Source organism: Channa argus, chromosome 13 (genome assembly GCF_033026475.1).
Source record: "Channa argus isolate prfri chromosome 13, Channa argus male v1.0, whole genome shotgun sequence".
NCBI lineage: Eukaryota > Metazoa > Chordata > Actinopteri > Anabantiformes > Channidae > Channa > Channa argus.
In genome coordinates, this window is record NC_090209.1 from 23,878,515 (window position 1) to 23,905,173 (window position 26,659).

At 40.2% G+C, this 26,659-nt stretch overlaps 6 protein-coding genes across 11 annotated transcripts in view; 1 reads left to right on the top strand and 5 right to left on the bottom strand.

The window, feature by feature from the left end:
- Positions 1 to 3,768: 3,768 nt before the first annotated feature.
- On the bottom strand, positions 3,769 to 8,125 carry crebzf (CREB/ATF bZIP transcription factor). 2 transcript variants are annotated; one of them, XR_010916332.1, is made up of 5 exons: positions 7,946 to 8,125; positions 6,233 to 7,059; positions 5,975 to 6,049; positions 5,507 to 5,577; positions 3,769 to 5,114 (listed from the first exon to the last, which is right to left on the bottom strand). XR_010916332.1 is itself a non-coding variant. In XM_067526807.1 (4 exons), exons 2-3 carry the CDS (start codon positions 7,003 to 7,005, stop codon positions 6,019 to 6,021), a joined length of 804 nt encoding a protein of 267 aa, XP_067382908.1. In that variant the 5' UTR covers positions 7,006 to 7,059; positions 7,946 to 8,124; the 3' UTR covers positions 5,180 to 5,577; positions 5,975 to 6,018. The 2 variants fall into 2 exon arrangements, 1 of the variants encoding a protein (XP_067382908.1); XM_067526807.1 differs by lacking the exon at positions 3,769 to 5,114 and having other exon boundaries at positions 5,180 to 5,577; positions 7,946 to 8,124.
- A 415-nt stretch (positions 8,126 to 8,540) lies between these two features.
- las1l (LAS1 like ribosome biogenesis factor) lies at positions 8,541 to 11,118 on the bottom strand. The gene has a single exon (XM_067526806.1). It carries the CDS (start codon positions 10,928 to 10,930, stop codon positions 9,206 to 9,208), a length of 1,725 nt encoding a protein of 574 aa, XP_067382907.1. The 5' UTR covers positions 10,931 to 11,118; the 3' UTR covers positions 8,541 to 9,205.
- Positions 11,119 to 12,230: 1,112 nt separating this feature from the next.
- Positions 12,231 to 16,398, top strand: haus7 (HAUS augmin-like complex, subunit 7). Its single transcript, XM_067528299.1, has 9 exons — positions 12,231 to 12,374; positions 13,744 to 13,859; positions 13,960 to 14,030; positions 14,183 to 14,244; positions 14,351 to 14,541; positions 14,723 to 14,834; positions 15,028 to 15,237; positions 15,764 to 15,875; positions 15,965 to 16,398. The coding sequence occupies exons 1-9, from the start codon at positions 12,246 to 12,248 to the stop codon at positions 16,024 to 16,026; spliced, it is 1,065 nt and encodes a 354-aa protein (XP_067384400.1). The 5' UTR covers positions 12,231 to 12,245; the 3' UTR covers positions 16,027 to 16,398.
- A 360-nt stretch (positions 16,399 to 16,758) lies between these two features.
- mrpl49 (mitochondrial ribosomal protein L49) lies at positions 16,759 to 17,562 on the bottom strand. The gene has a single exon (XM_067528300.1). The coding sequence runs from the start codon at positions 17,553 to 17,555 to the stop codon at positions 17,001 to 17,003; it is 555 nt and encodes a 184-aa protein (XP_067384401.1). The 5' UTR covers positions 17,556 to 17,562; the 3' UTR covers positions 16,759 to 17,000.
- Positions 17,563 to 18,811: 1,249 nt separating this feature from the next.
- On the bottom strand, positions 18,812 to 22,021 carry emd (emerin). Of its 2 annotated transcripts, none has more exons than XM_067528420.1 (7): positions 21,912 to 22,021; positions 21,439 to 21,517; positions 20,882 to 20,989; positions 20,464 to 20,498; positions 20,345 to 20,370; positions 19,708 to 19,767; positions 18,812 to 19,627 (listed from the first exon to the last, which is right to left on the bottom strand). In XM_067528420.1, the coding sequence occupies exons 2-7, from the start codon at positions 21,515 to 21,517 to the stop codon at positions 19,441 to 19,443; spliced, it is 495 nt and encodes a 164-aa protein (XP_067384521.1). In that variant the 5' UTR covers positions 21,912 to 22,021; the 3' UTR covers positions 18,812 to 19,440. The 2 variants fall into 2 exon arrangements, with proteins under 2 accessions (XP_067384521.1, XP_067384522.1); XM_067528421.1 differs by having other exon boundaries at positions 20,894 to 20,989; positions 21,912 to 22,020.
- Positions 22,022 to 23,134: 1,113 nt separating this feature from the next.
- Positions 23,135 to 26,659, bottom strand: part of flna (filamin A, alpha (actin binding protein 280)) — a 39,899-nt gene continuing 36,374 nt past the window's right edge. For all 4 annotated transcript variants that reach the window (XM_067528419.1, XM_067528417.1, XM_067528418.1 and 1 more), the window contains 3 exons: positions 26,329 to 26,547; positions 26,044 to 26,241; positions 23,135 to 24,755 (listed from right to left, as the gene is read on the bottom strand). In XM_067528419.1, coding sequence (XP_067384520.1) covers positions 24,571 to 24,755; positions 26,044 to 26,241; positions 26,329 to 26,547 — 602 coding nt within the window. In that variant the 3' untranslated portion in view covers positions 23,135 to 24,570. The remainder of the gene's footprint in view (positions 24,756 to 26,043; positions 26,242 to 26,328; positions 26,548 to 26,659) is intronic.

Below are 26,659 nucleotides of genomic sequence, written 5' to 3' on the forward strand. Positions count from 1 at the left end.
ACTGATGAAACAGGTTTCTTAGTTTTTAGTCGTCCCTGCTATTAAAAATATGTGTTTGAACCTTACGGACTCCCTGCAAACCAAAGTGTAACGTAACTTTTCTGGAGGCTCATTTCTTGCCTCATGAACTTCTTGTCCCGTTGCTTTTTAGCATATCACCCCCTGTAAAACTGTGTGTTTACTCTGCATTAAGTATATTAGAAATAACTTGTTACAGGTGCTGCTAGAATGATTTTACTTAACTTTAGATTTTCACGTTAACTGTTTTCAGTCTTTCTGTTGAACTAACCTGCTGTTGGCTTCAGATTCCCATTATGCTTAGACGCGTTACTATAATAAGGGGAAAAAAATCCCCTAAAACTATTTCATGGGGAAAAAAAAGAAGCCTCGGGCAGAACGTCAGAGCAGGGATTCGTCTCCTAGGAGAGACAGAGATGCAGCAGGTGTCGCCAGACTTTTAAAGCCACTTCAATTTGTTGCGTTTTTTTTTTTTCCTTTAGGGGAAAAAAGTTTGTTCATAAACAAATGGTTGGATTGTTTTATGCAGACTCATTCATTGACCGTCCACTGCTTTACAAATCAGCTGCACCTGATTGTCAACACACCTTGACCTCCTCAAACACATCCTGAGACATATTAATAAGTCAAGCCGTTTTCAGTTGTCCCTAATGGCTAAGAACTGAGCTACAAGACCTGCTCTTCCTCTTTCTCATCTGAGTGTCATCAACAAACCTTAGTGAGCCCAGAGTGTTGCTGCTGCTTTAACATGCATTATGTTGAATGTAAAGGGACATGAACACGCAGCGTAAGCACCCCCTCCCCTAAACCATATCATAGGATTTCCAGCCATGCGATGACAGGTGCAGCGCTTGTGACACGTTGTGCCATCACCTCACTGAGCTCCACCTCCACATTCCACGTAACTACATTCCAAACACCTCCATCACATTCCAGACTGGGTGTGAGAGTGACCTCCTGTATCCCGTGTTGCACTAGCTGTGGGTGAACCGCTGACTCCGTGTTGCCTCAGAGCGTGACCGCAATGGAATGCAAACCTGGAACCCCTCCACCCCCTCCACCCCCCCCCCACAGGCTTCCCTCAGTATGTCCCCCCCCCTCCCTCCCTCTGTTTTGGCTTGCCTGCTTTATCAACCAGTCCCACCACCAGAGACAGTCAAGCGCAGACTGCCATGTCAACAGCTGCACCCGGCCGTAAGATTAGTAGAGCAGTCTAGCAGGGATGATGACACATGCAAACACAGTGAGAGAACATGTCTGTCCTGCTAGTTCTGTTTCAGGATGCGCGCAGGGATCTCTGGGAACACCCTTACCTGTACAGAACTCTTGTCTTGAATGCTCATCATCATCATCATCACCGCGGCCCGGCCAGTGAGAGTGCCGGCGGGTGGTGACATTGTATTGGTCTGTCTGTTTTGAAGCATGCATTTGGTATCATTAATGTCACTCTTTATGTGTTGGTAAATCATTTAGGCTACTGTCACTACTGTGTGCTATGATCTGCTCTCTTCCTCTCTCTCTCTCTCATACACACGTACACGCAAACACACGCACGTTCATATTCTGTTCAAGTCTGACCTATTGCGGCACCTCTTAGCACAGCTCTGTCAATGCTTTCTGCAGTATGCGAACACACAGACGCACATACACCCAACAACAGGCGGATAATCTACAGTGGTGTAAATTTGACTGTCCAGTTCCAGCCATCTCTGTCCATCCGTCCAGCCATGTTACATCATGTTGTTGTGAGACAAGTTTCACAGAAAGCAAAACACAATGTGAAAAGGAATATATTTATCAAAATTATAAATTGTACAACTGCACCACTACTGTACAGATCGCCCAAATGTGCACATGTGCATCTTTGATTTACAGGTACCATGTTCCTGTAACACTTTTTTTTTTTAATTTTTGATGTTTGTTTCTTTTAATCCTATTGCTTTTTGTAAAGAGAGGAACAACAAAATGGAAGCGCTTGTATTATATTATTATAATTATTGATTTTCTCCACCGGTGCTCCCACTGATGGAAAAAGACAGTTGCACATTCTCCTGAGCATATTCCGAGGGCTGTGTTTTCTGTCCATTGAACAGCCCCTGAAGTGTGCAGAGGTGCGGAGACGCTTACACGCTCTTAAGACCAGAGACACCGCTCTGTAAATAGAGAACAGGAATTGTACCTCATTATGATCTAAAGGACTGGACAAAGTGGGGAACCAGAGAGGATGGAGAACTAGAGGGTGATGCAGAGCTAGAGACTGCAGAAGTGCAATGCGCCCGCGCGTTGTTTAGGCTGCTCTTTTAGATCTGCTGCGAGTATTTACTGCCATGTTTACGATAGAAAGCAACGAAGGTTTTACATTATTCATTATACATACTGTTGTAAATATTGTGTGTGGAATGGGCCCCTTCTTGCACAAAGCAGTGCTGTTCTGCAGACAGAAAATGCAGCCTTAACTGTGCTGAAATAAAAAAAAAAAAAAAAACAAAAAAAGAAAAAAAATCATAAAGACTATTGAATATATTAAAGAGTTACCTGCCTGTTATTTAAGCGAATAAATATCTATATATGAGAAAGAACTCACCTGTATACTGTAGACTAAATCTGTATGGAAATCTAAGAGAATTTAATGGGAATTAAGTCCAACACCTTTTGTCCGTATGAAAGAAAAATACATCTAAGTATTCTACAATAATAACTTTGACAAAGTATGTGTGGTCTTGTGTTGTTTATTCACGATGTAAAAGCCCCGGCAGGTCTGTTGCTTGGACAGAACTGTTTATTTCCACAAAAACATCTCCTGAAACTTAAATTCCCCTTTAACCGCAAAGTTTATTCGTGATCGCAGACAGACCTTGAAGAATGGATGGTTTTCACGAGCATGTGGGTTTATTTACGGAAGGATATTCCCGCACAAATCCCCACCTTTCAAAGACCCTCTGTGTGTCACCAGTACACAGCCAGACATGAGGACATGTCAGATACTAATGTGTTACATTTAATAAAGGCTGCGTTGGGGCAGCAGTAGTTGCCTCAAGTCTTAGGCCGATTTCTGAGCTCTTCCCAGAAACAGGATTTTATTTCACCTCAATGTTTCCTTCTTGGTTCTCAGATGTGTGCGGGAAAACAGGAAATGTTTTCTAGAGTAACTCAGTGATTAGAAGGCAAACATCAAATCCATTTTCCAGTTTTTCCAGTGAACTTAACTGTCTGCAGTGTTGCTTCCAGTGCTTTGGGGAACAAATACTGCCTAAATATTCTGACCTGTTTAGAAAAGTGATTTAAATTCTAAAAAAAAATGAGAACATTGTTTCTGTCTCTTTAACCTAAAATAAGCATAAAGACAACTAATCCACATATTTGGACAACACAAAGCATCACCTGAGCTTAATGGTTGACATTAAGGGGGGAGGCCTCTTTTCCTATGTCACTTTTTTTCATGCTTTATGTATCATTAAACAAAGTCTTTCCCACTTAGAAAAGTCACATCATCTTCTAAAAAACTAGACATTTGTTGAGGTCTTGGTTCAGATACTTCCCTTCATCTTTCCCCATTCCACCCTCACCTAAAATGGAATCTGGCAGCTTCTTACTGCCCCCCCAAGACAATAACCAGTCTCTGAAACTTAAGCAGCTACAGTCTGATTTCATGTTGTGATGCCACTGGGCAGGAGCTGGCACATGGGATACAGCTTGGCTTATTTACTTCACCTGACTCTTGAAAATGCAACTACACTGGTTTCAAAATAGTTAATAATTGGAGCCACAAGTGCTGCTTTATTAGATATGATAATGCATATGACTGAATATGGGAAATTGGTGAATGGGCACATTTTTACTCCAGAGACAATTTAAAACTTAACCATATACTTTCAGTGAGGTTCGGTAAAGTTTCATTTCAAAGAACATTGTGACCTTTTTTTTTGTAGGTAACCAAGAAAAATTTCCATTTTTCCTGATATTCGTTTTTTGGGAATTTCTACCCATTGAGACCAAACATGTAATCAGAATTCCATGTAAATACACTGAATGCAGTGGTCCTTTCTTAACCCTCAGCATTTACTTACTGCTGCACAATTAAGTGTAAGCTTACGCCTTCCAACTAAGAGATAAAACAGGTTTAGGAATGAACATTCAAATCATTTTAAGTCCACTTCTATAATGCTAGATTTCCTAAAGGAAACTTGATTTAACAGCTCTTGAGCTGTTTCAAGGACTCTGACACGCATTTTCATTTATAGTCAGGTCTAATCAAATTTGCATGAAAACACATTTTAGAGAATTGAAAGTGTCACTATTTGGGAAGTGAAAAGCATCTCTCTTCCGTGTTTTCCACGTTACTTCAGGTCAACGTGACATTTTCAAGACAAGTTTTAGCCCATGTACTTTAATTTGAAGGGTTTGTATAAGGCCAACTCTGGCCCAATTCTCTTTGAACTACTAAAACTGATCAGTGCTTTGGTTTGCGTTTATTTACACATATACGACTAATTAACAATTCAACATTTCCACCCACCCTATAATCATTTAATCCAAACTTTTCAGCATTGACACACTTAAGTCACACGATGATGTGACCTACTATAACCTCAAGATTACCACAAAGATTAAATACCAACACCGAGAAACTACTTCAGTCTTTGATGAAGGTGTGGTTGCTGGCTCACGGTCAGTGATGTAGGAAGATATCTGTTACTGCCCTTTTAATGACAGATTAGCAGATAGATATCACATTTTTACAATGCATACACAAGTATAAACAGAATTTTTACCAGCACTATAAGACTAAGACATTTTTACATCTTTACATAACCTCAAGCAAAAAAGTGTAAAAAAAAACCCCAACAAACTAATTAATAGCTTGGATGCTTGGATTTTGACAGTAAATACAAAAACTTGCAAGTTCTGATCAATGTAATAATCAATAACAATTTAAGGTACATGGGCTAAAATGTGCTGGGTGCTTAATCTGTGAAATATTTATTTTTTTGTTTTGTTACTTCCATCAAACGAGATCTGTCATTTGTTTGGAAAACCTTTACCAGACTTGACCCAAATGTTCAGGAAAAGTTAGACCTTTATCTGCAGAGAGCTTGCTGTTTAGAAAGAGAAAAAGAGATGCATTAATATCAAAAGTACAGAATAGGACACAGAGTAGATATCTGTTACTCAAACATAATGAAAATATGATTTATTTGTCCAACATTTCTTCGAGGTCAAACAATAGGTATTCAACATTATATACACATGTACATTTTGTTACACTTGATGCAGATCATTTTGAATATATTCAGTGAACAAACTAAGAATTTATAAAAATATACAAGACATGAGACTAATCTTGTGGTAGCCGTACTCCAAGTAACGGAGCAGCTGTAGCCATCGCTGCACAAACGCTCAATGAGTCACACTGACAAGAGAGACAGGTGATGGTGTGGTGGAGTATTGGTAAAATGTAATCACGTATACCATTTGTTACCGATACTACCTTAAAAAAAATACCAGGCCACGTTTGGAAGCAGCTTGTCCAGCCTCTTCACCTTCCACCAGCAGAATCCACTTTAGCATAAAGAAAAATAGGTGGTGCTAAATGCAAGTATTCTTTTGTACAGTGGTGCAGGTTCACAAAGAGGTTTATTTTTAGCAAAAGAAAGTTTACACAGACTAATCTTTTTTTTCTCCATTGATTACTGTGTTTCCAATTAACCAGCTGATTCAACACAGCTCTTTGTGGACCTTCACCGTCATCTTAACAACTTTAGAATTCACAATACTTTGATTTAACTCAGTTACATGTTAACTAAAGTCAAACTATTCCCAATAAAAACCATAACATAACGTACTCAAAACTCACTAACTGGGAATACGAACTGTATAAAAACAGAAGTACTAAGCTCACTGCTGAACACCTTAAACCTGTCAAAAACAACAAAGGCTTTTCTTGTCTGATCCTTACCATGGAGTCAAGCAGGAAAAGGTGTTCAGAAAGCCATTCATCCCTCATGGTGGATCAACCATTACCTGGAAAAAACTGTCAACAAGGTTTAGCAGTAACGTGTACTCAAACCATTATCACACACATGCACATTCAGCAGTTCTTAGGTAATCTTAACTAAGTCAACAGTGTTCATCAGCCCTCTCGAAGTTCAGTACAATGAGTCATATCAAGTTCAGTCTCAATATCTGAAAACAGAAGTTAAGTACTTGACCCTACATTTTGAGCGATGTGCTCGCACTCTCTGCACACTTAGTGCAGAACTCCACTGAGACGTGGTTCTTGTCCACATGCAGACACACGCCACCAGATGTCTCTTTCTCCTCCACTTTCACACGCTTCCTGGGTAGCGCATAGTCGTGGTCGTTTGAGTCGGACCCCTGGAAAAGCGAGGAAGACAATTTCATCCCATTCATACCGCTCAGTCTGGACAAGAGCTGGGCTAACATGCTCTCATTGGCCAGCACAGCCCTCAGGTACCTGGTCTCATCTTCCAATTCTTCCACTCTCTTGGTCAGCTGAGAATTTTCCTGTTTGAGCGCGTTGTTTTCTGTCGACAAGGTCCCAACTTTCTTCTCCAGGCTGCCGACATATTCTTTCTTCTTGAGACGATTCAATCTGGCTGCGATGGCATTTTTGTTATTCATGTTGCTTGGCTGGTTTTGTCTGTTCTTGATCTTCAAGTCCGTTGATATTCTCTCTGGTGATGAGGCAGTTGAGGCTTCGATCCCGGAATCTTGGTCCTTGTAGACTCTGAGATCAGCCAGTTCGTCGCTGAAGAGTGGGGATGCAGTATCTCTTTCCATACTCCATTTAAAGTCTTCAATTTCAAAAAGGTCATCTAGCTCTATCCCTGCTGTGTCAAACTCATCCGCTGAGAAGCCAACGGGTGGATTCGGGAAACCTGCAGTTTCCACTGCATCTACCACTTCAACTTCAACAGGCTGCACTTCTGTGTTTTGGGTAATTCGGCCTCTTCTTCTGGTGATCATTGTGGCTTGAGAGTGGGGCAGCAAGGGCGCTGTCCAGGAGACACAATTGCTCACCTTTGGAGAAAAATAAAATATAGGGTTACTTTACAATCGTGCAGCAATGAACTGAAACGTTTCCTGCACGAGTAACTGTTGACGAGATGCTAACCTCAAGCAAACAAACAAAAACAAAACGCACGCACCAATGTAAGCATGAAACTTTTTCAGACTTTCTGACACGACTAGACAAAAAGCTTTAACACTGCAACGGTTGAGGCGTCGCATTCTCAACCCGTGACTGACCACGGGCTCGCAGTTCCGTTTCCACCTCTTAACAACAGCGTTAAATCGGACGTACTGCTCGTGCAGGACAAGCGCTAAGCGCGCAAACGTCGAACTGGACGGAATTTCTTGAGTTACAAAATAAAACAAACGTATTAAGCGTCACAAACGTGCGCCCTCTGTTGCCCTCCGGTTTCTAACACACGTTAAGTGTTTGTTGGCTCAGCGTGCTACCGACGTAAGCTAGCTGGATTATTGCTTCAGCAAGGCCCGTTAGCCTTAGGTCGCACTGTTACCCAAATGATGTGCAAAGCACAAAAGCATTTGTTGCTGTTGCTATATTGCAGTGTTTTTGCACCGTTTCCGTTATTGTTGTTTATGAAGCAAACCGACAAAGTAAATTATGATAAAAGGACCTAAGCGCCTTAGCATTAGCTTGCTAACAAGGCCTTCCCTATCCTCTTAGCACCAACATTGGGCAATGTCAAGCAAACCTTTTATTATTTCACCCTATTGTTGTTGGTGCAATAAACCGAAAGCTCTGCTCTACAGCTATCTGCCGGTGAGCGACCGCACACGCTAATATTAGCGCTAAGCAGTTAGCTAACTGTAGCATTGTTGGCGGAACACACCAATGACGCAGCAACTTTTACCCAAACATCTTTACACAACAACTTACCGCACTGTTCAGGAAGTGATTGTAATATTATAGAACAACAATTGATGCTGTCGACGACACTTCGCGGATTAGTGAATACTTTCTTACTCCCACGGAGCTCGCAATTCGGACACAAGCACGGCGACGACGCGGTCCAGACTGACGGCGAAACCGACGTCGACCTTCAAACGTACTTCCGGCCGCTTCCTACAAAATAAAAGTTGCACTCAAAAGCTAAAGAGATGATCAGAAATGAGCAGAGGTCAATCAACGTATTTCAAAAGAAAAGACACATTCGTAAAACTACAGCTACATAGTTAGTGTGTTATGTCGCATAACACTTTATACAGATGTTAGTTTCTACATTTCAGGTATAAATATGCAACACTTTGTGCTGTTAAATTGTGCTTTATTTTAAATGTGTACTGTAATTGAATACTTCAGCCAAACAGCTGTTTATCTCTCAATAACGACATCTACAGATACATTAGCAGGATCCACTATATATTTCTGCCCAAACAGGTAATATCAGAACATATATATTTCGTTTCCCTGCTTAGTAGTTACTACTCTTTGAATGCCCTCATTAAAAAAAACCAAAAAACACAAATACTCCTTCATGCTTCTTCAGTACAGAAAATGTTTTATTGAACACATGCGCAGAGAAGAAATGTTTTACACAAAACCACATTGTGTATCAACTAACATCTCCTTTTCCAGGGTTTTCAACTGAAAGACATGTACCTGAAACTCTTTTAAGAGGCAGACAGCTGTATTATAACACTTCAGGCTAACTTGCCATCACGGATGTAAGAGAAACAATATCACTTTACATATTAATAATTAGCAATGCTTGCCTCACCATGTTCAGTATATGATGTCCTTTAAACATAATAATAGTTCCCCTTTTGCATTAGTCACCTAGATACAGCACATAACATGAAAGCTTTTACAAATACTCACATTATGGCAGCAATTAACAGTTATATTCAATATTGCATTTTTTTTAATTGATTAATAATTTTGTCTACAAATTGTCAGAAACCTGTGGGGAAAAAACATGGCTTTGGACTTCATTATAAAAAAAAGATAAAAGCAAAACTTTTCATATTTGCTGGAACTTGTAGATGTTTCTTCTCTGATGAATGAATTGTGTAGATGAGTCAATTATCGTTTCATCCGACAACAGTTTAATATTTACATTTACTTATCATTGCTCAAAACTACTGAGAGCACATATTCAACAATGTGCCTGCAACTCAAGGCTTGTATTTCACAGACTCAAAAAAGCTGCAGTCCAGATTTCAGCTTGTTAATGTCGCTGTGGTTCCATATAAGGCCATCAGCTGTCCTCGCTGGTGCAGACACCCCTGGGATGTTGTGTGCTGCGTTGCTCTCTATCTCCACAGGCTGGTCAAAGGCAGTCATTGCTGAGTAGTTTTCCACCATGAGGCAAGAAGGGTCATCGGACTGTCCTGGGACTTTACCAAGGGGATAGTTCTTCCACAAAACTTTATCAGCACACACTTGCCACGGAGAACCTCTGAGCACCCTTTCAGCCTGAGCATCTGTCCACTCGTGCTCCTGTGAGGACTCACTCCTCTCAGGGTCCACAGCAGAAGGCCAAGCGTGGTTGTGGTGCCGGGATTGCTTCACCTTTTCATGCAAACTCTCCAAAGTGTATATAGGTTGTTTTTTCTGCTCCAGAGATGGATCAAATTCTGATTGTGTGGGCTGTGTGTAGATCGAGCAGAGCTGGAGCAGCCGCTGACGCGTTTCCAGAGGCAGAGGATGCTCCATGTCGCTCAGGATTAACTGAAGCAAGTAAGGCGTGCTGATACACGGAGCATCCAGGCATGCAGAGAGCAGCTGCTGCCACCTCAGCTGGATTCGATTTGCAAAAATCCTGTCCCTCATTCTGGCCTTCTTCTGCCCCTTTGTTTGAAAATGGTAGTCAAATTTCTTACTGTTACAAAGAATGACTTCAGAAATCCAGGCAGAAAGGTAGGAAGCCCTGTGATTGTTTCTCTCTTTGACAAGCAGCTTCAGTTCCACAAAGAGCTTCTCCAGAAGAAGGTGAATAAAGGACGGTGAGTTGAGCATCTTTAGGAGGGGCAGCCAGAAACGCAGGAAGGATTGAGGAAGCCTGGGTTCAGTGGGATTAGCACTGTCAAATGTCTCACAGCCTAATGATTCCAATTGTTCAGTGGTAGGAACCATGAACCCATCTTCTAGCAAAACCTCAATCAGCAAATCACTGGACTCTAAAGAAAACTGCTTGATCTCACCCAATAACCAGCTCATATCTGCAAAGGGGGCAGGCCACAAACTCTTCTGCTGGCCTTCAGGAAGCCCAGCAGAAGCTTGGTACTGCTCCTTTTCAAAAGATATAAGAAGATCCCTTGCATTCTTGTAGGCTTCCATTTCTTTTTGCTTCGCAACGAGCTCATCCTCTTGGCGTTTCAGGTGAATCTCCTCATCCTCCTCTGCATCAGATTGTGATACCCAGTCGTCATTAGACCCTCCCCCCAACTGCCTGGACCAGTACTCCTGTTGGAGCCAATCCAGAACCACCTTACACCCCTTTCGGCACCATTTCAACGTCGGGAGCTTTCTGTGCGTGAAATCATGCCTTAGGTCTACAACCCACTCTGGGATGTTCAAGTTCCCAGCCAGACGCCTCAGTGGACGGGCAATTCTCCCCTGTTGTCGCTCGGTAATCAGATTGACAAACCTCACCAGGGCCGCACCGTAAATCAGAACCAGATCGTCTCCGTCCAGCTTTCCACACCGATCCAGCACCTGGCACCGTACCAGGTCCGCTGTGCAGTCCACTGCCACGGGAGTGCTGTTGGCATACCTGCCTTTCCAAGCCGATATCCTCTGCAGTGCATGCCTCTGCAAGGTGGAATCCTTGGAGTAAAGATACTCCAGAACCTGATCCCACTCAGCTTTGTTGACCCATGCTACCACATGGCGTTTTTTGCCTGAGCTCTTTTTCTTCATCTTAACGACGGCACAGACCTACGTTAACACGTTATCCACAGAAAGCGATCACAAAAAACAAACTGTTATTATCCTTTGTTGTAAAAAATAGGTTATATAGCAATGTGCGCTACAACTCGTATTTCGGTTAGTTTACAATTGTTTCGCATAACCCGGAAATTCATCTTCTTCTTCGTTTGCTATTATGGAAGTTGGTAAAAGACGAAAATTCTGCCACCAATTGGACTGGAGTGGGTGTCCGGAAGCTAACCTTACCGCTGCTACTTCTATTTACAATAACACATTTATATATCAAAAGAAAAACCTTAAGAAAAATTAAGATAATAAAAAGCATATAGTTTAAAATAATAAAGTGAACACCAGAGGATGCGGCGCCCATTTGAAGCATATTTACTTAATTCAAGCACAAAAGACTTGATGATAATTGACAAAGAGGATGATGATAATTATTGTCCTTACTGTGCGTTTGTTTCTTTTACCTACTGTTTTGCCTTTTGGTTTTACCTGACGATTTGTGTGCCTTGCTTATAAACTTTTGAAATATGAAATAATAAAAAAATCATTATTGTGCTCTCTCTTTCTCCTAAGATACTGAAACGTAATCAGGAGTTATTCCCGGAAACTTGTGAAAGATCATATAGTCTATATCAAATTTTATATCGTGGCCATATGTTCCTCCCTCTCTGCATCGACTTTTGGACAGTAAATCACAGGTATAATCAGCTAACATATAAAGTCTTACATAATTTATGAGAGAGCAATATTATGTTTTCCCCTTTTGAATAACATATTGTAGGACAAAACCTCTCTTTTACTCATCATCATGTCAGTGCAATTCTTTCTTCTCACTTAGTTCAGAAGTCATGGGTACAATTTTAGCACAATACTCAAATATTGTACTTAAATACACATTTGAGGTACTGCAATTTACTGGACTAGTTCAATTTCATATTGAACTACATCCAGTTTAATTTTGACAGCAATGTTTTACTTTGTACTACATTTATTTGAATGTTAGTTGTTTTTAACTATTAATACAACATATAATAAATAAATTATTATGAATGAACCACCTGACACCCTCAGCATCTGCATCACACCTAGCATCTGGTCTCTTTTAAATCTCTTATTTCCTATTATTTATTGAATTTCGTAGTGGAGTATTTGAGAAAAAAACCCGCTCTTTACTAAAGTACAGAGTTTGTGTAGCCTGCTGCCATTAAACCCCGTTTCTAATGCGGATTTATTTACACTAATGCTAATAAGAGTTACCAGAGTTGGTGGCGCTGCTGCTTCGCCAGGCTGCAATTAAACAATGAAGAAGAAGAAGAAGAAGAAGAAGAAGAAGAAGAAGAAGAAGAAGAAGAAGATCAGAATTGTTTGGAAAATGGCGGGCGCTTTGAAGGAAAGAGAGCTTGTAAAACATGTTTATGCTGCTTTGCAGGTATAAGTATTTACAATTTTTAGCAACATAATTTAGACTGTTATTAATATCGGAGGTATTTATTATGTTGAAGCTTATTCTCATGTTATAGTTATTTTTGCGCAACGCTAGCTTCAATTGGCTATGTGATTTATTCACATAACGTTAAGTTAGCTAGCTAGCATTTCTTACTGAGTGCTTACAAGTGGTGTAGAGGCGGATCTTACTCGTCGTCGGGCTACAATACACGTTTACGAATAGTACTCTTAGAAATACGTTCCCAAATCAATTCCATCAAACAAGTTTCTCAAAGTGATTCCTAAATACAAAGAACACGGTAAGAATCCGTGTGCCTCCACAGCTACACACTGGACCTTTTCACTTCTACCTTGTAGTCAGTTCCTTTGCTCCAGTTACTGCCTCTCTTGTTGTCCACGTCTGTTCCTTTCAGTAGCCGAGCTGAACTGTCTCTGTAACAAACCATTGTAATGATTGTTTCCTTGACAACTGCTAAACAAATTAAAAGATAAACTACAAAGGCAAACATCAAAGCCATATGACTTTGATGACATCATCGGTACACATTGGTACATCGGTACTTATACTTCTTAATCTAACTAACCTTACAATACACAACATAAACCAAAACAGAGGAAACTCCGGTGGGCTCATAAAAGTGGATGAAAAAAAATGTCCACACCTGACATACAGGTATCTACTGTCTGTCCGGCAAGAGAAGGATTGCCCGAGGCTAAACCAAAGTTTAAATTCAACATTTCCAAAGTTTGACCCTACTTTATTCCGTGTACCCGAATTTAAAAACCTATAACATTAGTCCTGTTTGTAGGAGACGCCGACACACTTTCATACGAAACCCATACCTGTTTCAAATAGCTAAAAGTTTGCGAATAGTATACCTACTTTATGACCAGGAGACCAGGTTTACATTATCTCTGGACGGACCTAAAACCTAAAAAAACATTCGCAGAAATAAGAAAAGCAGAAATTTGAAAACATAAATGACTATAATGCAATACTACACGGTCGATTTATGTACATATGTTTGTTGTAACATATTTACTTATATTCGTTGTTCCATATTAGGAATATAGAGATATTTTATTTGAGCCTTTACAATGTCTGTAGTTCAAACCCTAAACAATATTGCAATTGAATTGTTTTTGTAGCAATTTGGCTAAATTATATATTTAGAAAAGAGAATTGCAAAATGTAATTCACCAGTACATCATTTTCTCTTAATGTTTGTATTTTCTATAATATATATTTCCACTTACTGGTAGTATATTTTTTATATGTAAATGTTTCACTAAAAAAAAGAGTAAATTAGTAATGCTATAAATTATTGTGCCTGTGTTTTATTCTTGTTTAGGCTGCATCATGTCCCTTGGTGGAAGGTCTGTATCTACAAGAAGCAGACAGCATGCTACAGCTGCTCTGTGCTCCGTCTCAGCACCGCACCGACATACTGGCCTGGATCTGCAGCAGGTGGAACAAGCTACATCAAACATCTCCTCTATTCTCATTCAACAAAAACAGATAGTATAAAAACATATTCCTCTTCCTTATTTTAACATCTCACTTACAGTATCAACCCAAACTTTGCCAATTCCAAGACGATGTCAATGAGATCCCAAGACCAAGATTTTTTGAATAAAGGTAATGTCTTTCAAAGGTCAAATTTCCAATACACCAAATATTCTTGAATATCCAGTAACAGAGGAAAACAATGGACAAAGTTTTATTTTATTTTTTTGTGTTTCTGACTAAAATAACCTCTTAGATTATCGTGGTATGTTTTGTCCAAACAGAAATTGCTGTGTTTGGGCAGGAGCTGATGTTATGCAAAGCAGGTGATCTGGACCTGATCAAGGTGAGGTTTCATAAATCTAATGTAGATATAATCACTTTCTAGATATTGGCTGTAACAATTAGCCTACAATGTCTTGTCTGTGTGATTTGTCAAACTGTTCATCCAGGGTGATGCAAGTCCCTACCGGCAGCTTCAGTTCTTTGAGCAACTTTTAACTCTTGTCCCAGACTGCAAGAAGTCTGCTGGGCCCAGAATGGATCAGGAGATACTACTGAATGAGCTCTACGCTACTGAAAACCTGCCTCACCTCACAGAGATGCTCACGCCTACTCTCGACCCCTGGCCTGCAAATATAAAGTATGTATACTGTTAATCCTGTCATAGTAGTGTATATGCATGTTTTCATTCTGTCTTTAAAATGTATTTCCTGTAAAAGAGTAATTAACATTATGTTTGTTGGATCTTGATTCCTCTCCGCCACCAGGATCAGTGTCCTAATATTTGTTTCTTCTTAAACCTGCTTTTCCCTCCTTTACAGGGCATTACACAAAAGCAACAAGCCATCTTATAAACCGGGTAGAGAAGAGGCTGCGGATGTTGCTGCTCTTTTACATTCGACTCAGTCAGCACTGGAGCAGCTAAAGTCAGAGGTACAGTGCTCAAGTAACACAGGATATCCTTCATAAATGACTCTTTTAGTTTTTTTTTTGTTTTTTTGCTGTTGTTAATTTTAGGCTATTCTGCTAATTGCTGTTTTAAATATATTGCAAAAGCACAGACCCTTTAAAGTTGGCTGTACTCGCCCAAATATCATGATAGTAATGAGTGTTTTGCTCTCTGCAGTGTGAATTCCTGAACAAGGGGAAGAGCCCTGGCGTCTTCTCTCCAAGCTCACTGCGTGTGGCGGCATGCGATCTTCACCAGCTGATGGCCACTTTTAGCCACGTTTATGAAACAGACTTGAGAGCTTACTGCAGCAGAGATCCCCCCAGTTTCAGTACAGAGACTGATGTCTTCCAGAGAGTGCAACAACTACTGCTGGCCTGCAACACGGTACTCACACATACAGTCACTTCAGAAAAAGCATCCAACTTAGGTTTGTGTTGCAGATGAGATTTTATTTTGATAAGCTTTTAATATTGATCTAAACTTAGTGACTCAACCGTGACAAGGTGACCGGTTTTTCAAGCCTGGAAAGCTGGGGACTGTGCCTTCTTAGGTGTTTTTATGGGGTTTATTTCTGAGAATTGGTTGGCTTGGTTTTGTCCTGACAAACAAGTTATACCTGTCTACAATTTGAAGTGCCACAGCAAAGCACCTGAATATAAAAAATAGATTCAGTTTTTGTTTTCAAAGAAAACTCTTTTCACTTCTTCAATGTGGGTCATTGATTGTAATATGATGGCCATGTATTGCAATTGTACCCATTTAAAGAAAAACTACAGCGCAATAGTGTGCAAAACAGTAAAGGGATCTGAAACCTAGAGAAACTTGTTGAAAACACAAAGTGGCAAGTGCTGAGAAGCCTGTCAAAGCAAGTACTTTTGATACCATTCCTGATGTGTGTATTGTTTCTTAGGAATTTGAAATGCTACGTGAAGCATCAGAGGCTTCAGTGTCCATGAATGAGGAAGTGAACAAGCTGCAAACACAGCCTCGCTACTGGAGCGGAGGGGAGAAGCGCACCTTGCGTAAGCAACATTATCTTTTAAACGAAGACCTGCACACATTGGTTTGTTGCATGTTGTAAAAATACGTTTCCTGTTTTCTTTTATCCCAGCTGACCAATTGGAAGAACTTTCCAAGCGAAGTAAAGAGTTTCTTTCTTTGCTACACATCTGATGAAATCTTTCCCATCGGGACACCAGCCGAGAACTTCAAACCACTAGTTAAACACACTAGTTGTCAAAAATTACTGTGTTTGATTTCACAAACATTTACCTGTTTTCCGCAGATTTGCACTCTTTTCTTCTAAATCTCGTATTTTAATGTTAGTACGACCAAGATGTGATCATTCATTTCTTAGGGCTGCAAAATGTAAATACCATTGTTGTACAGTAATGAGCAGAGGTATGGCTTTAATGAATGTCTGTGTTCCCGGCATACTTAGCAAAAGTCATTTTAGAATGTTTCCATCTTGTTTCTCATTTGGACCTATGTTGAATATAAATATGTATATTGTAAAATAAATAAATGTAAAGATTTTTAACATCAGTGATATTGTGAGTTGTCATTCTGGGCTTTTAAGGTGAAACTAAGCTCATCTTTACCTGCCGCTCTGTTTAGTTGGAGTAGTATTTCTTGGTGTGGGCTTGTATTTCTTAGTTAGTCTCGTCTTCTTCTTTTTTTAAATTATTTTAAGCATTGAAAAGTTTGGTTGCTGCTACCTTATCAGTCCTTGGTAAGTGTGACTTGTAACACATGAAGGCACCAGGCTGAATGTCTTCATGACATTTGTAATGAATTTAAAAAAAAAATCTTGTTTGGCATATTATATTTTCTTTTATAAATCAATTTCAGATAAATGTCAACTGCATGTGTTTGCAAAATGATCTTTACATAACAACAGACAAGGAGGTTTTGCGTTCACATTTATTACACCTATCGTACACAGTTAAATACATCGTCAACACCAATATCTTGTTAGTGGTGTTCAAAAGTTAAGTGGTGGTCAAAAAAACTGTACTTCCATATAAACTGGAATAAGATCTGTAGGACAATGTTTCTTTCCTCTCCATCTCCATTTGCAGCGCTCCCTGGCCCTGGAGCATGATGCTGGGACATTCCAGGAAGCTCACGGACGTCTCTAGCCTCAGTTAGAAGCCTTTGCTGGCCAACCACACCTTGAGCTCCTTATCGAAATGACCTTTGACCGTCAGGGTCATGGTGACTTCATTGACCTGTGTGGGCAGTTCTTTTCCCGTCACCTCCTTAAGATACTGCTTCACGTCCTTCTCCAGCGCCCAAATGTCCCCCTCCACTTTCCGTACAACCGTTGTCCTACGGCTGCCATGGGTCACGTCCGTGTAAACGGGGACGTTGTGCATGCGGGAGCGGCGAATCATATAAGGCAACGGCGGCGGTGAATCCGCCGCAGGGATCCAGCCTGACGGGGTTGGACCGACGTGTTTAGGCGGTGCGGGGACCCGCGTTGGTGGAATGAGCCGCTCTACAAACTTGTATTCCTCCGTAGATTCTACTATCGCAGCCTTTTTTTCTCCTGGACCGGCGTCAGAAACAAACCTGAGACCGGCAGCAGGAGGTCCAAGTGTCCGACAGTACAGACTCAAAGCCCGTAGCAGCGTCCTGCGGAGCACGGTGGTCTGGACGGTGAAGGAAGCCGCCATGTTGAGCGCAATGGCGTAAAGCATTAGACCCGGAAATAAAAATCAACTTCCTGTAGCTAAAAAAAAGAATATAATTTATGTTTAAGGCGTAATTTACTTCAGGTTTTACATTTTAAATGTATTTTTAGAGAACGCAGCTTAAATTTAAATAAACTTTAAAATAAGAGAGTAGATAATTTCCTGTAGCGTTAGACAATTTCAAAAAAAAGAAATATTGGTTTATTCGTTTAAATTTAGAAGACAGGTGACGTTTTTAAAATTCTATTTGTTAATTTAGACTTCGCGGGACAGAAATAATGTACAAATTTAGACACTTGTCTTAATTTTGTTACATGCCCTAGTTGTAGTACATTTACTCTTCTGTTGAGGTCAAGATAATGATCAGCTCCTTAATACAGCAGCATGCTAAGGGTGATGCATAAATCAGTGGGATTTTACATGATACAGGGAAATCCCAGCTGTCTGAATTGGTAATGGATGAGTGTAATTTCCATCACTGCTGTAAATACAGTATGGGAAATTGCTATTTGTTATATATTTAATTTATCTTTAAATATAAATTGGATACAATATACTGTGAGTAGATTCTATTCATAGGAATATCAGTTTTGAGGAAAGATTGTGTGATATCAGTGATTTATTTGGTCATCAGTTGTAGACAATGATTAATGAAAAGCTTTGTGACTGTTAAGTGTTTCCACAGGTTTAACAGCTGATCGACCTGTGGTAAAGAATTGAACAAATCCACTCGTGTACTTGTTTAAGCCACTCTCCGTCGTGCGCAGACAGACAAAGGCGTGAACACTGGTCTGCTCAGAACGTTTACATGTCATCCTCGTTTTTTTTTTTTTTTTGTTGTTGTTGAATACTTGCTCCTCACATACAGAGTCAGTTTCAGTTTAGTCTCTCTGCACATGCATGTATGCAGAATTTCCAGATTTGTGCAGACAGCCTACCAGGTCATACTGTTGCGAGGCCTGGTGAGTCTTCACCTGTTGATCTGCCCGTCCTCCTCCCTTCCTACAGCAACACCTGAGTAAATAGTTACAAAATAATAATGCGTCTCTCTGTTTGGAGTAAACAATTTTGATGCGTGGACTGACCATAAATGGACCAGAGACCATTTTATCCCGTCCAGTTGAAGACTGTCCTCTACGTGGGGCCTGAGTACCATTTCTACATGCTTCTCATTACACACCGTCACTGTCCATCATGTTAGAGATCACTCGGAGGCTGCTGCTCATCTTAAGATAATTGAAGTTGTTCTCAATCACAATAGCTGAAGACTGGATTTTATTTATTGATTTATTTTCATTAACATACAGACTTTGTTTTGACATGTACATTTTACAAATAAGAACAAATTACATATGTTAGAAAAGCGACACATAACAAAACCCAAATACACAAAACTGTTCATAGCTGGGAAAAAATGGCGAGACATTTTGTGCAAGAAAGCAAAGAAATTAAACAAATCCCACAAAAACGACCAAAACCATGATCATACACTTGCTGTCTGTGGCTCCCTGCACTACCCCACTGGTTCCTTGTTACTTAAAAAAGGCTCAGTAATTTTATTGAAGCTGGGCACGAGGTATTTACTGGGACTATTTTCAGTGGCGGATTGTTCCGGATGTTGTGCTCTGGTAGCATTTAGTAAGGCAACACAGCGTGTTTCTGTCAGAATAAACTACTGCGTGTTTGTGTGGATGTCACCCAATGCTACAACGGGATCACATTGTGTAGCTTTGGACGTGAATAAATATTGATGCACAGACAATAATGGGTTTGATTTTGGTCATTTCACAGGATTTAGTGATGCTAAGAAATTTTGGATATTGCCAGCATTTGGAAAGTAATGATTGGAATGACTGGAAATATCCACTAGAAAACCCAAAACATGATCAAATCACTGAATCCCAAAAGGATTTTCAGCATTGTTTATCAGGTAGATGTAGGCGTAGTACAAGGCCGCTGCCAACACGGCCAACAGCAGCAGCAGCCGAACCACCTTCCACATGCTGCCTCCAGACTTTCTGATCGGCTTGTGTGCTACGCTGTGATTGGCTGTTCTGTTAGCGAACTGGATTGGCGGCCTGAAGCACGGAGAGATGAGATTTAGACAAGGTGATGACTGACACACACATACACACACCTCGGTTTATACTGCACTCACTCTGCAACGTGGTCCGATTCCCTGTTTCCATCAAGCTCATTGTGGAATCTGCGTTTCACCCTGGATGGTGAAATATTACACACAGCAGGTTATCACATATATTATTGTGCAGGTTATCACCAGTGCTGAAAATTTGTATTTTTTTTTAATAAACAATGTACAGTATGAGGGGTATATATTACTACAGTATATTTATTCTTTCCCAGTACATTTCCTAAAGACATTATTATCTATACTCATCTACACACTGACACACGCACAATTAATAGTTATTTTGCAGAAAGTGAAAAAAGTTCAGTAATAATATTTGCAATTAAATTTGTTTTAAGTACTTTCTGAATTGGATTTTTTTATTTTCCTTACTCCATACTGTGACTATGATACTATGATATTTGGTGGTTCACCACTTCACTACTGACAGAAATCTAGGAAACATTGTTTGCACGAATGTGCTATTTAAAATTTGATCAAAAAAACTGAGAAACTGCTTATATGATGTGAACAAGTGACTGTATCAACAGGCTTTTCATTCCTGAAAGTAACATCACCATTGTGAGTGTGTGGACATGCAGCTTTTAGCCCATCAACAGCTCATGAGGTTGCATCAACACACAGTATTTAAATGCGTTGTACTCACGCTTCTGCATGACCCTCTTGTTTAATCTGTGAAAATGAAAGCAGGACAGCGTGTGACATGATTTACAGTGACAGAGCAGAGGAGCATGGCACCACCCGCCAAGCGATAAGCAGACTTACCGGACTGCGGTATGTGATGTAGGTTATTTCCTCTTCTGTAAGGAAAAAAAAAACCACATCATCACTCTAAGACCTCATTTAAAATTTTTAAGGATATGTCAGGATGATGGTGATGATATAAAATAAGTGCTAACAGAGGATGAACACCAGATGGCAGGATGGCTAGAGAAATCTCCAAACGTTGAGGTGTGAGGTCCACTTTTGTATACATGTGTTTAAATATAATTGCTCGGATTTACAGCAGGGTTGTGTGAGTACAGTCTGATCTAAACCCTGGAAGCAAGAGTTGAAACTTTTTAGTGGTTGACAATGTTTATGTGTGTGAATCATTAGCAGCAGCCTTAGAAATTCTGTGTAAATCTGCGGTTATAGACCCACGAATGACTAATCAATCAAGTGACACACAGGCTCTTCTCACCCGCTGCCTTACCTTCCTCTCTGTAGAAGGTCTTGTCCGAGGAGGGTTTCACCGGAGCCGTCTCCATGGCCTTTTCAAGCTTCTTCTCATACAGCTTTCGAGTAGAGTCTATGTTCACAGGAACATATTAGCAGTGCTTTAACAACATGTGTCCATTTGATACAGGAATTGGAGAAATCTGAATTTAACTCGAATTAATTTTATCAAATGGTAAAATAAATAATGATGAAACACTGTAGGTCAGTGTGATAAAACAGGTGATTTTGTACAATATGGATAAATAACTCGACATTAGAAAATGGAGGAAAATATCAAAGAATGTAAAGAACCAGTGGAATCAGTTGTGTTTTGCATGAGGTTGGAATTGTTGGTCTTTTTTGTGACTTGGCATCTTTGTACAGTACATGGGGGGAAAAAGAAGCAGTAGAACAAATGATTACAGGTCTCAGTCTTTGACCTACACATGATGAAGGCCCAGTCACTGTGGGAGCTCAGAAAAGACACAGGTAATGACCAGTGTGTGTGTGTGTGTGTGTGTGTGTGTGTACATTTTTTACCTACTATGGGTCCATGTTTAATTCCAAACTCGGCAAGCAGCTTGCTGATCTCCTCATTACTTTTCTCACTCAAAGGCATCTGCAGATAGATGGATAAATAGATGGACAGATAGATGGAGAGTGAGAAATGGGAGGAGACTGAAGTACAGTGAACTGCCCGCCAAACTGCTTCAGTCTTTCAGGAAAAGAAAGCTGAGCTCCGATTATAGCTAAGGAGGTTTTTCCTTCAAAGACGAAAATTCAGAGCAGGAACTTCAGACACAAAAACCCCTGAATTTCCAGGTTGTGCCTGCTGTTTTTTTTTTAACACAAACTCGTGTTAAAACTTTTCTGAACTGAGTTTTACCACATAAAACGGACGTCGCAATCGTTGTCATTTTTGCGCCAGAATTAAACGCAGCGCGAATGAATTTTTTTTTTAAACAAGTTACGTTTACAGTTGCAGGTGAGATAAATTGCTTTTTTTCACTTACCTTTAGGAAACAGAGGGTTGGAAATGTGGCTAAACGCAGGACGAGACTGCGCAGCTGGAGCTGGGAAGTGGGCGTTGACGTGTGACGTCACCGCTTGGCACAGATACGGGATTTGAACTGGAGTTTGGAGTCCGGAATTCTGATTGATGCACGGTTACAGTGGAAACAAGGCCACTGGGTACTTTTACTAAGTTATATAAACGTTTTTATTTCAGGTGATAACGACAAGCAAACAAAAATGAATAATTCATTGAATTATTAATTTATTCTCAGTCAAAAGGGCCCATTATCAAAATTATCAGTAACATTCAGACAGATATTGTTTTAATGATTCTCTTAATGATATACATCAACTATATTCATATAACTCCATACTTTAACACACACTTAATATATTTCAATATCCCATTTAATAGCAGTTTACTGTATTTATTAATAGGGTTTAAAAGGCTATTAATCCACATTTCCCCACAAAGCTGGAGCTGTAGTTTCTTTCTAGAATTATCACACAAACCAAATATGAAATTTGTCTGAGTCCTGCTGACTCTTATATTTTTACAGAAGCAAAGAAGTTATTAACTTCATTAATTCATCTTTGTGGATATTTGAGATGCTGTGTGGCAGCAAGATTAATTCTATAAATGGGTTAATGGTTTATTTAATATTTTATTTATGTATGTATGTATGTGTATATACACACTGTACTTATGTTCCATTCTGCATAAATGAGCAATTGAAATAAAGTTATAAAACGCTCTAGATCTACATCTAACAAGTTATTAAAAATTTTTTTTATTCACATTACAAATATTTTCTTCCCAACATTAAATCTGCATCAGGGTTGGTTTTAATTATATAGTATACTATACTAAAAACCAAAACAAAGACGTCACTAAGGCAGGACTGGTGTTTGAGCTCATCTTGAGAAGCAGCTTCAGACTAAGAGTCCTTCCCCTGCAGCGGCCTCTGCCGGTTGAAACAGACTCGGGCCTAATAAGGAGTCTGCTTTTCCAGGAAGGGCGTTGGCTGCACGCTCCACTAACGACAGAGACATTTTCCACTCACTGGAAACTCCTGTGGTTTTTCACCAACATTACATTTCCCTGCTTATGAGTTACTTTCAGAAAAGAAATAAAAAAAAAAAAATCACAGAATATTCAGAGCACATGTTGGCCGTTTCACCTGTTCTTTATGGATCATAAAAACACACAAACACACAGCTGTTAGACTGACAGAAAAATACTTAAACTTTATTGTGTATCAAAATACTGTCTTACAAACAAGTTTAAAGCCTTTTATTTGTACTTAAGATTCTTTTTTTTTTGTTCTGAAATATAGACTACGCACAAAGCGAGCTGGAGGGATGAAGGAGGAATGTGGGTGACTGCTAAAGGGTGGTGGTGGTGGGTGGGTGGGTGGCGAGATACAAAAACTGAGCACAAAACAAAGCAACATCTGTTCTTTTGTTTTTGGTCATTGTGTTTTCAGGCCGTAACGACGTCATCTCCAGCCCTTCTGTCCAGCACAACGTTACAAACTTCCCTTTATCGACCTTTGACCCGAACCACCACAAACACGCCACGTGCCATGTTGATGTTTGCGACTCACAGGTTTTCTGCATCTGAAGTTTCACGGCCTTCATGGACATGCAGAGCACATGTTGGCATCACAAAAAAAAAAAAAAACCACACACATACACACACACACACACACTCAGAAAGCGCCATTTCCCAGCAGCGGTGTTGAGAGAGAGCACGATGTGTGAGACAAACCACGAGTGAGCTACTGTAAAACGTGTTTTCTCTTTTGTCGCCCCGTCTTCCGCATCACTTTCCCTACTCTACTCCATATTACAGTTTTAAGAACAGCAGTGCCTGAAACTGCATCACACTAGCAGCAGGAAGAACAAACAGACTGGTTGGTTAAAGAGCATCATGAACACCACATGCTGGAGTGGCCTGGGCCGGTGCCGAGCACTTACTGGGCGCCTAATCGGACTTTTATATGCACAGTAACAACAAAGTGTGAGCTATTTAACACTTCCTCACTGGTCAGGAAGGAACCTTGGATCTCATTGGTTCAATTCTCTGTTACTGTTCACAAGAAAGCTCATTCAAAACTGACTTAGTTATTTTTGTATACAAGAGTAGCTCCTCCAGTGTAAACTAACCATCCATCCAATTCTGGGCTCAGCTGGGCCAAAATCTATTAAATCTACTGCTAAGATGCTAAGCTATGGTTCTACACTACTACAGACACATTTTGCCAATGTCCACCTAATGTCCATGAGTGAAAATGTAAAATAGCCTAAGGCACAGTCGACTGTAAGCTTACAGTAATGAAAAAGGTGCATTTTCCTCCTCCCTAACATTACAGAATGATGTGATTAACAGAAAGAAAGGACCACAAAATGGAGAGAAATATTCAGTGTCAATGCAGTTATCTTTTGGAGATTCTGGATGCTGGTCGTGAGGGTAAACACTGACTTTGTTTTCTAATATAACACTTTTAAAATGGGAAGCAACAAGCTGAAAAATCTAAATTTGTAACAAGGGAGGGACTCGGAGATGTAAACAATGATCAGTTAGATTCTAGACAGAATTTCAGCTGTTTTAATCAGTGGTATAAGTTTGTGTTTGTGGTGGTGGTGGTGGGGGGTTTAGACAGTGATGTGGAAGGGGCTGCCGGGGATGTGCTCATCTCCCCACTTCACCACCAGAATGTACTCCCCCTTCTCTTTGAGCTGGTAGCTGACGTTGTACAGACGGTTGCCCAAATGTTTCACCAGGATCTCCTCACAGGGGACCTTGGGACCATCCACACCAACCAGGAGCATGTTGCGACCTGCGGAGGCAGACGGGTTCACATCAGTGCATAAGAGACGTGCTGGTACTGTAGCAGTAATGTTATGTTATTATAAAGACTTAAAATGTTCTTTGGTTCAGAATTTCTCTACAATTCTGACTTATAAATACAGTACTTGAGAAAATGAGTAGAGTTTTGATGTACTTGTCCTTTGATGTTTATGTTCTGAGTGTATGAGCCAACTGAGGTTTCCTCTGTTCTGTTTATGTTGTGTATTGTACAGTTAGTTAGGTTAAGCAGCTTATGCACAGCGTACTGATGATGTCATTAATGACGTCATACGTCTGCCTTTGAAGTTTGCAGTTGTATTGTCCTTTGTAGTTTGCCTTTGTAGTTTGTTAACCAGTTGTCAAGGAAACTGTGTATAAAGAAAGCGATGTAGTTGTAGACGCCACTATAGGAGCTAAAAAGTACAGTTATTAGAGATTTAAGTTCAGCTATTAGAGCTGACTGAAGGGAACTGACTGTGGTGGGGCCGCAACAAGGTAGAAGTGAAAGGGCCAGAGTGTGGGCACGGTTTCTCACCGTGGTGTGTGGATTTTGGAATCACTCAGAGAAACTTGTTTGATGGAATTGATTTGGGAACGTGTTTTTGTGAAAAGACTAGTTGCAAATGTGTATTGCGGAATTAGTCCGTTGTCGGCTATGTTGAGAAACGTGGAATAAAATAAATGTTCACTGTTTGTCATACAATGTTGTTGGACACCATTTATAATACTTTTACCCCACTACACTTTGTAATTTTTACTTTACTACATGTTTTTGACAACTGTAGTTAATAGGTACTTCACAGATCAAACTAATAAACGATGATATTTTATTACACATTATTACACCGTCTCCAGGTACCAATTTTATTTTATTATTATTTGTTTTTACACCTTTAAAAATTTGTATGCAGTTTATATATTTTCTACTTTAAAAAGTAGAATTTCACTGGCGTGTAGCCCTCAGCACTTGTTTATCTATTGCTAATAACTCAAGGGTCAATTTCTGAACACATAATAAAAAAAAAAAAAACTTTTTTTTTAAGAAAAGCTTTGAAGGCGTTCTGTCTCCTTGCAGTTTTGAACATTTCAGGTTTCCGCAGAAGCCTTATTTATTTGGAACAAATGTGACTAGACTTGTGCTTTTTTGTGTACTTCTACCACCTCTGATCTTTTACGCAGGGGCTTGACGACACAAATCTTTATTTTAAACACCTGAAGTGTGAGACACATTTTTTGCTAAATAAAAGTGCATTTGTAACATCACAAATCAAACCCACCTGCTTTGCTGCAGTCTACACTGAAGCTGTTCTTCTGACCGATGAAACCCTTGGACAGGCCCAGGCCCTTGGCCACCACCTTGGTGGCATCAGATTGAGCGGGAGCACCCTGCTGAGTACAGCTGATGGCACGGGTCACAGGGTCAACCATGACAGAAGAGGTTTCGTGCATACTGTGGCTGGACACGAGCTTAGAACCTGGGAAATTGACAAAAGAGGGCATGTTAACCTTGGGGGGTTAAGTTTGCTTAAATCTTTTTTACTGCATTTTTAAATCTTCCCCACCAGTGATCTTGGCCTTGAAGGGGCTTCCAACAATGTGGTAAGGTCCGCCATATTTGATGGAGATGAGATAGTTGCCAGGGGCCATTGGGGTGTACGTGACCCTGTAGCCCTCGGCACACTCCACACAGTCCATCTTCACTTTGGAGGGTCCGTCGATGGTCACAGCTAAAGCACCAGGGCCTGCGTTGCTCGTGTTCACCACAAATTCACAAGAAGTTCCTGGATGCAAAGGAGACAAAAAGTAGGAGGATTGAGGTGATGGGGAACCATGTGAGATGGGGGAAATTAATTTCCCCCCTTCTGTTTCACCATTTGTGATCTGCCGTCTAAA

Coding starts and splice junctions, on each gene's coding strand:
- emd (XM_067528420.1), bottom strand. CDS start 21,517: ATGCCTTTGAGTGAGAAAAGTAATGAGGAGATCAGCAAGCTGCTTGCC. Junction 20,499..20,881: donor AGAGGAAGGTAAGGCAGCGG/GTGAGAAGAGCC, acceptor TTTTCCTTACAG/AAGAGGAAATAACCTACATC. Junction 19,768..20,344: donor CAAGAGGGTCATGCAGAAGC/GTGAGTACAACG, acceptor TTCACCATCCAG/GGTGAAACGCAGATTCCACA.
- mrpl49 (XM_067528300.1), bottom strand. CDS start 17,555: ATGCTTTACGCCATTGCGCTCAACATGGCGGCTTCCTTCACCGTCCAG.
- haus7 (XM_067528299.1), top strand. CDS start 12,246: ATGAAGAAGAAGAAGAAGAAGAAGAAGAAGAAGAAGAAGAAGAAGAAG. Junction 14,245..14,350: donor GTGATCTGGACCTGATCAAG/GTGAGGTTTCAT, acceptor CTGTTCATCCAG/GGTGATGCAAGTCCCTACCG. Junction 14,542..14,722: donor CCCTGGCCTGCAAATATAAA/GTATGTATACTG, acceptor CCTCCTTTACAG/GGCATTACACAAAAGCAACA.
- crebzf (XM_067526807.1), bottom strand. CDS start 7,005: ATGATCACCAGAAGAAGAGGCCGAATTACCCAAAACACAGAAGTGCAG. Junction 6,050..6,232: donor GCGAGCACATCGCTCAAAAT/GTAGGGTCAAGT, acceptor CCTTGTTGACAG/TTTTTTCCAGGTAATGGTTG.
- las1l (XM_067526806.1), bottom strand. CDS start 10,930: ATGAAGAAAAAGAGCTCAGGCAAAAAACGCCATGTGGTAGCATGGGTC.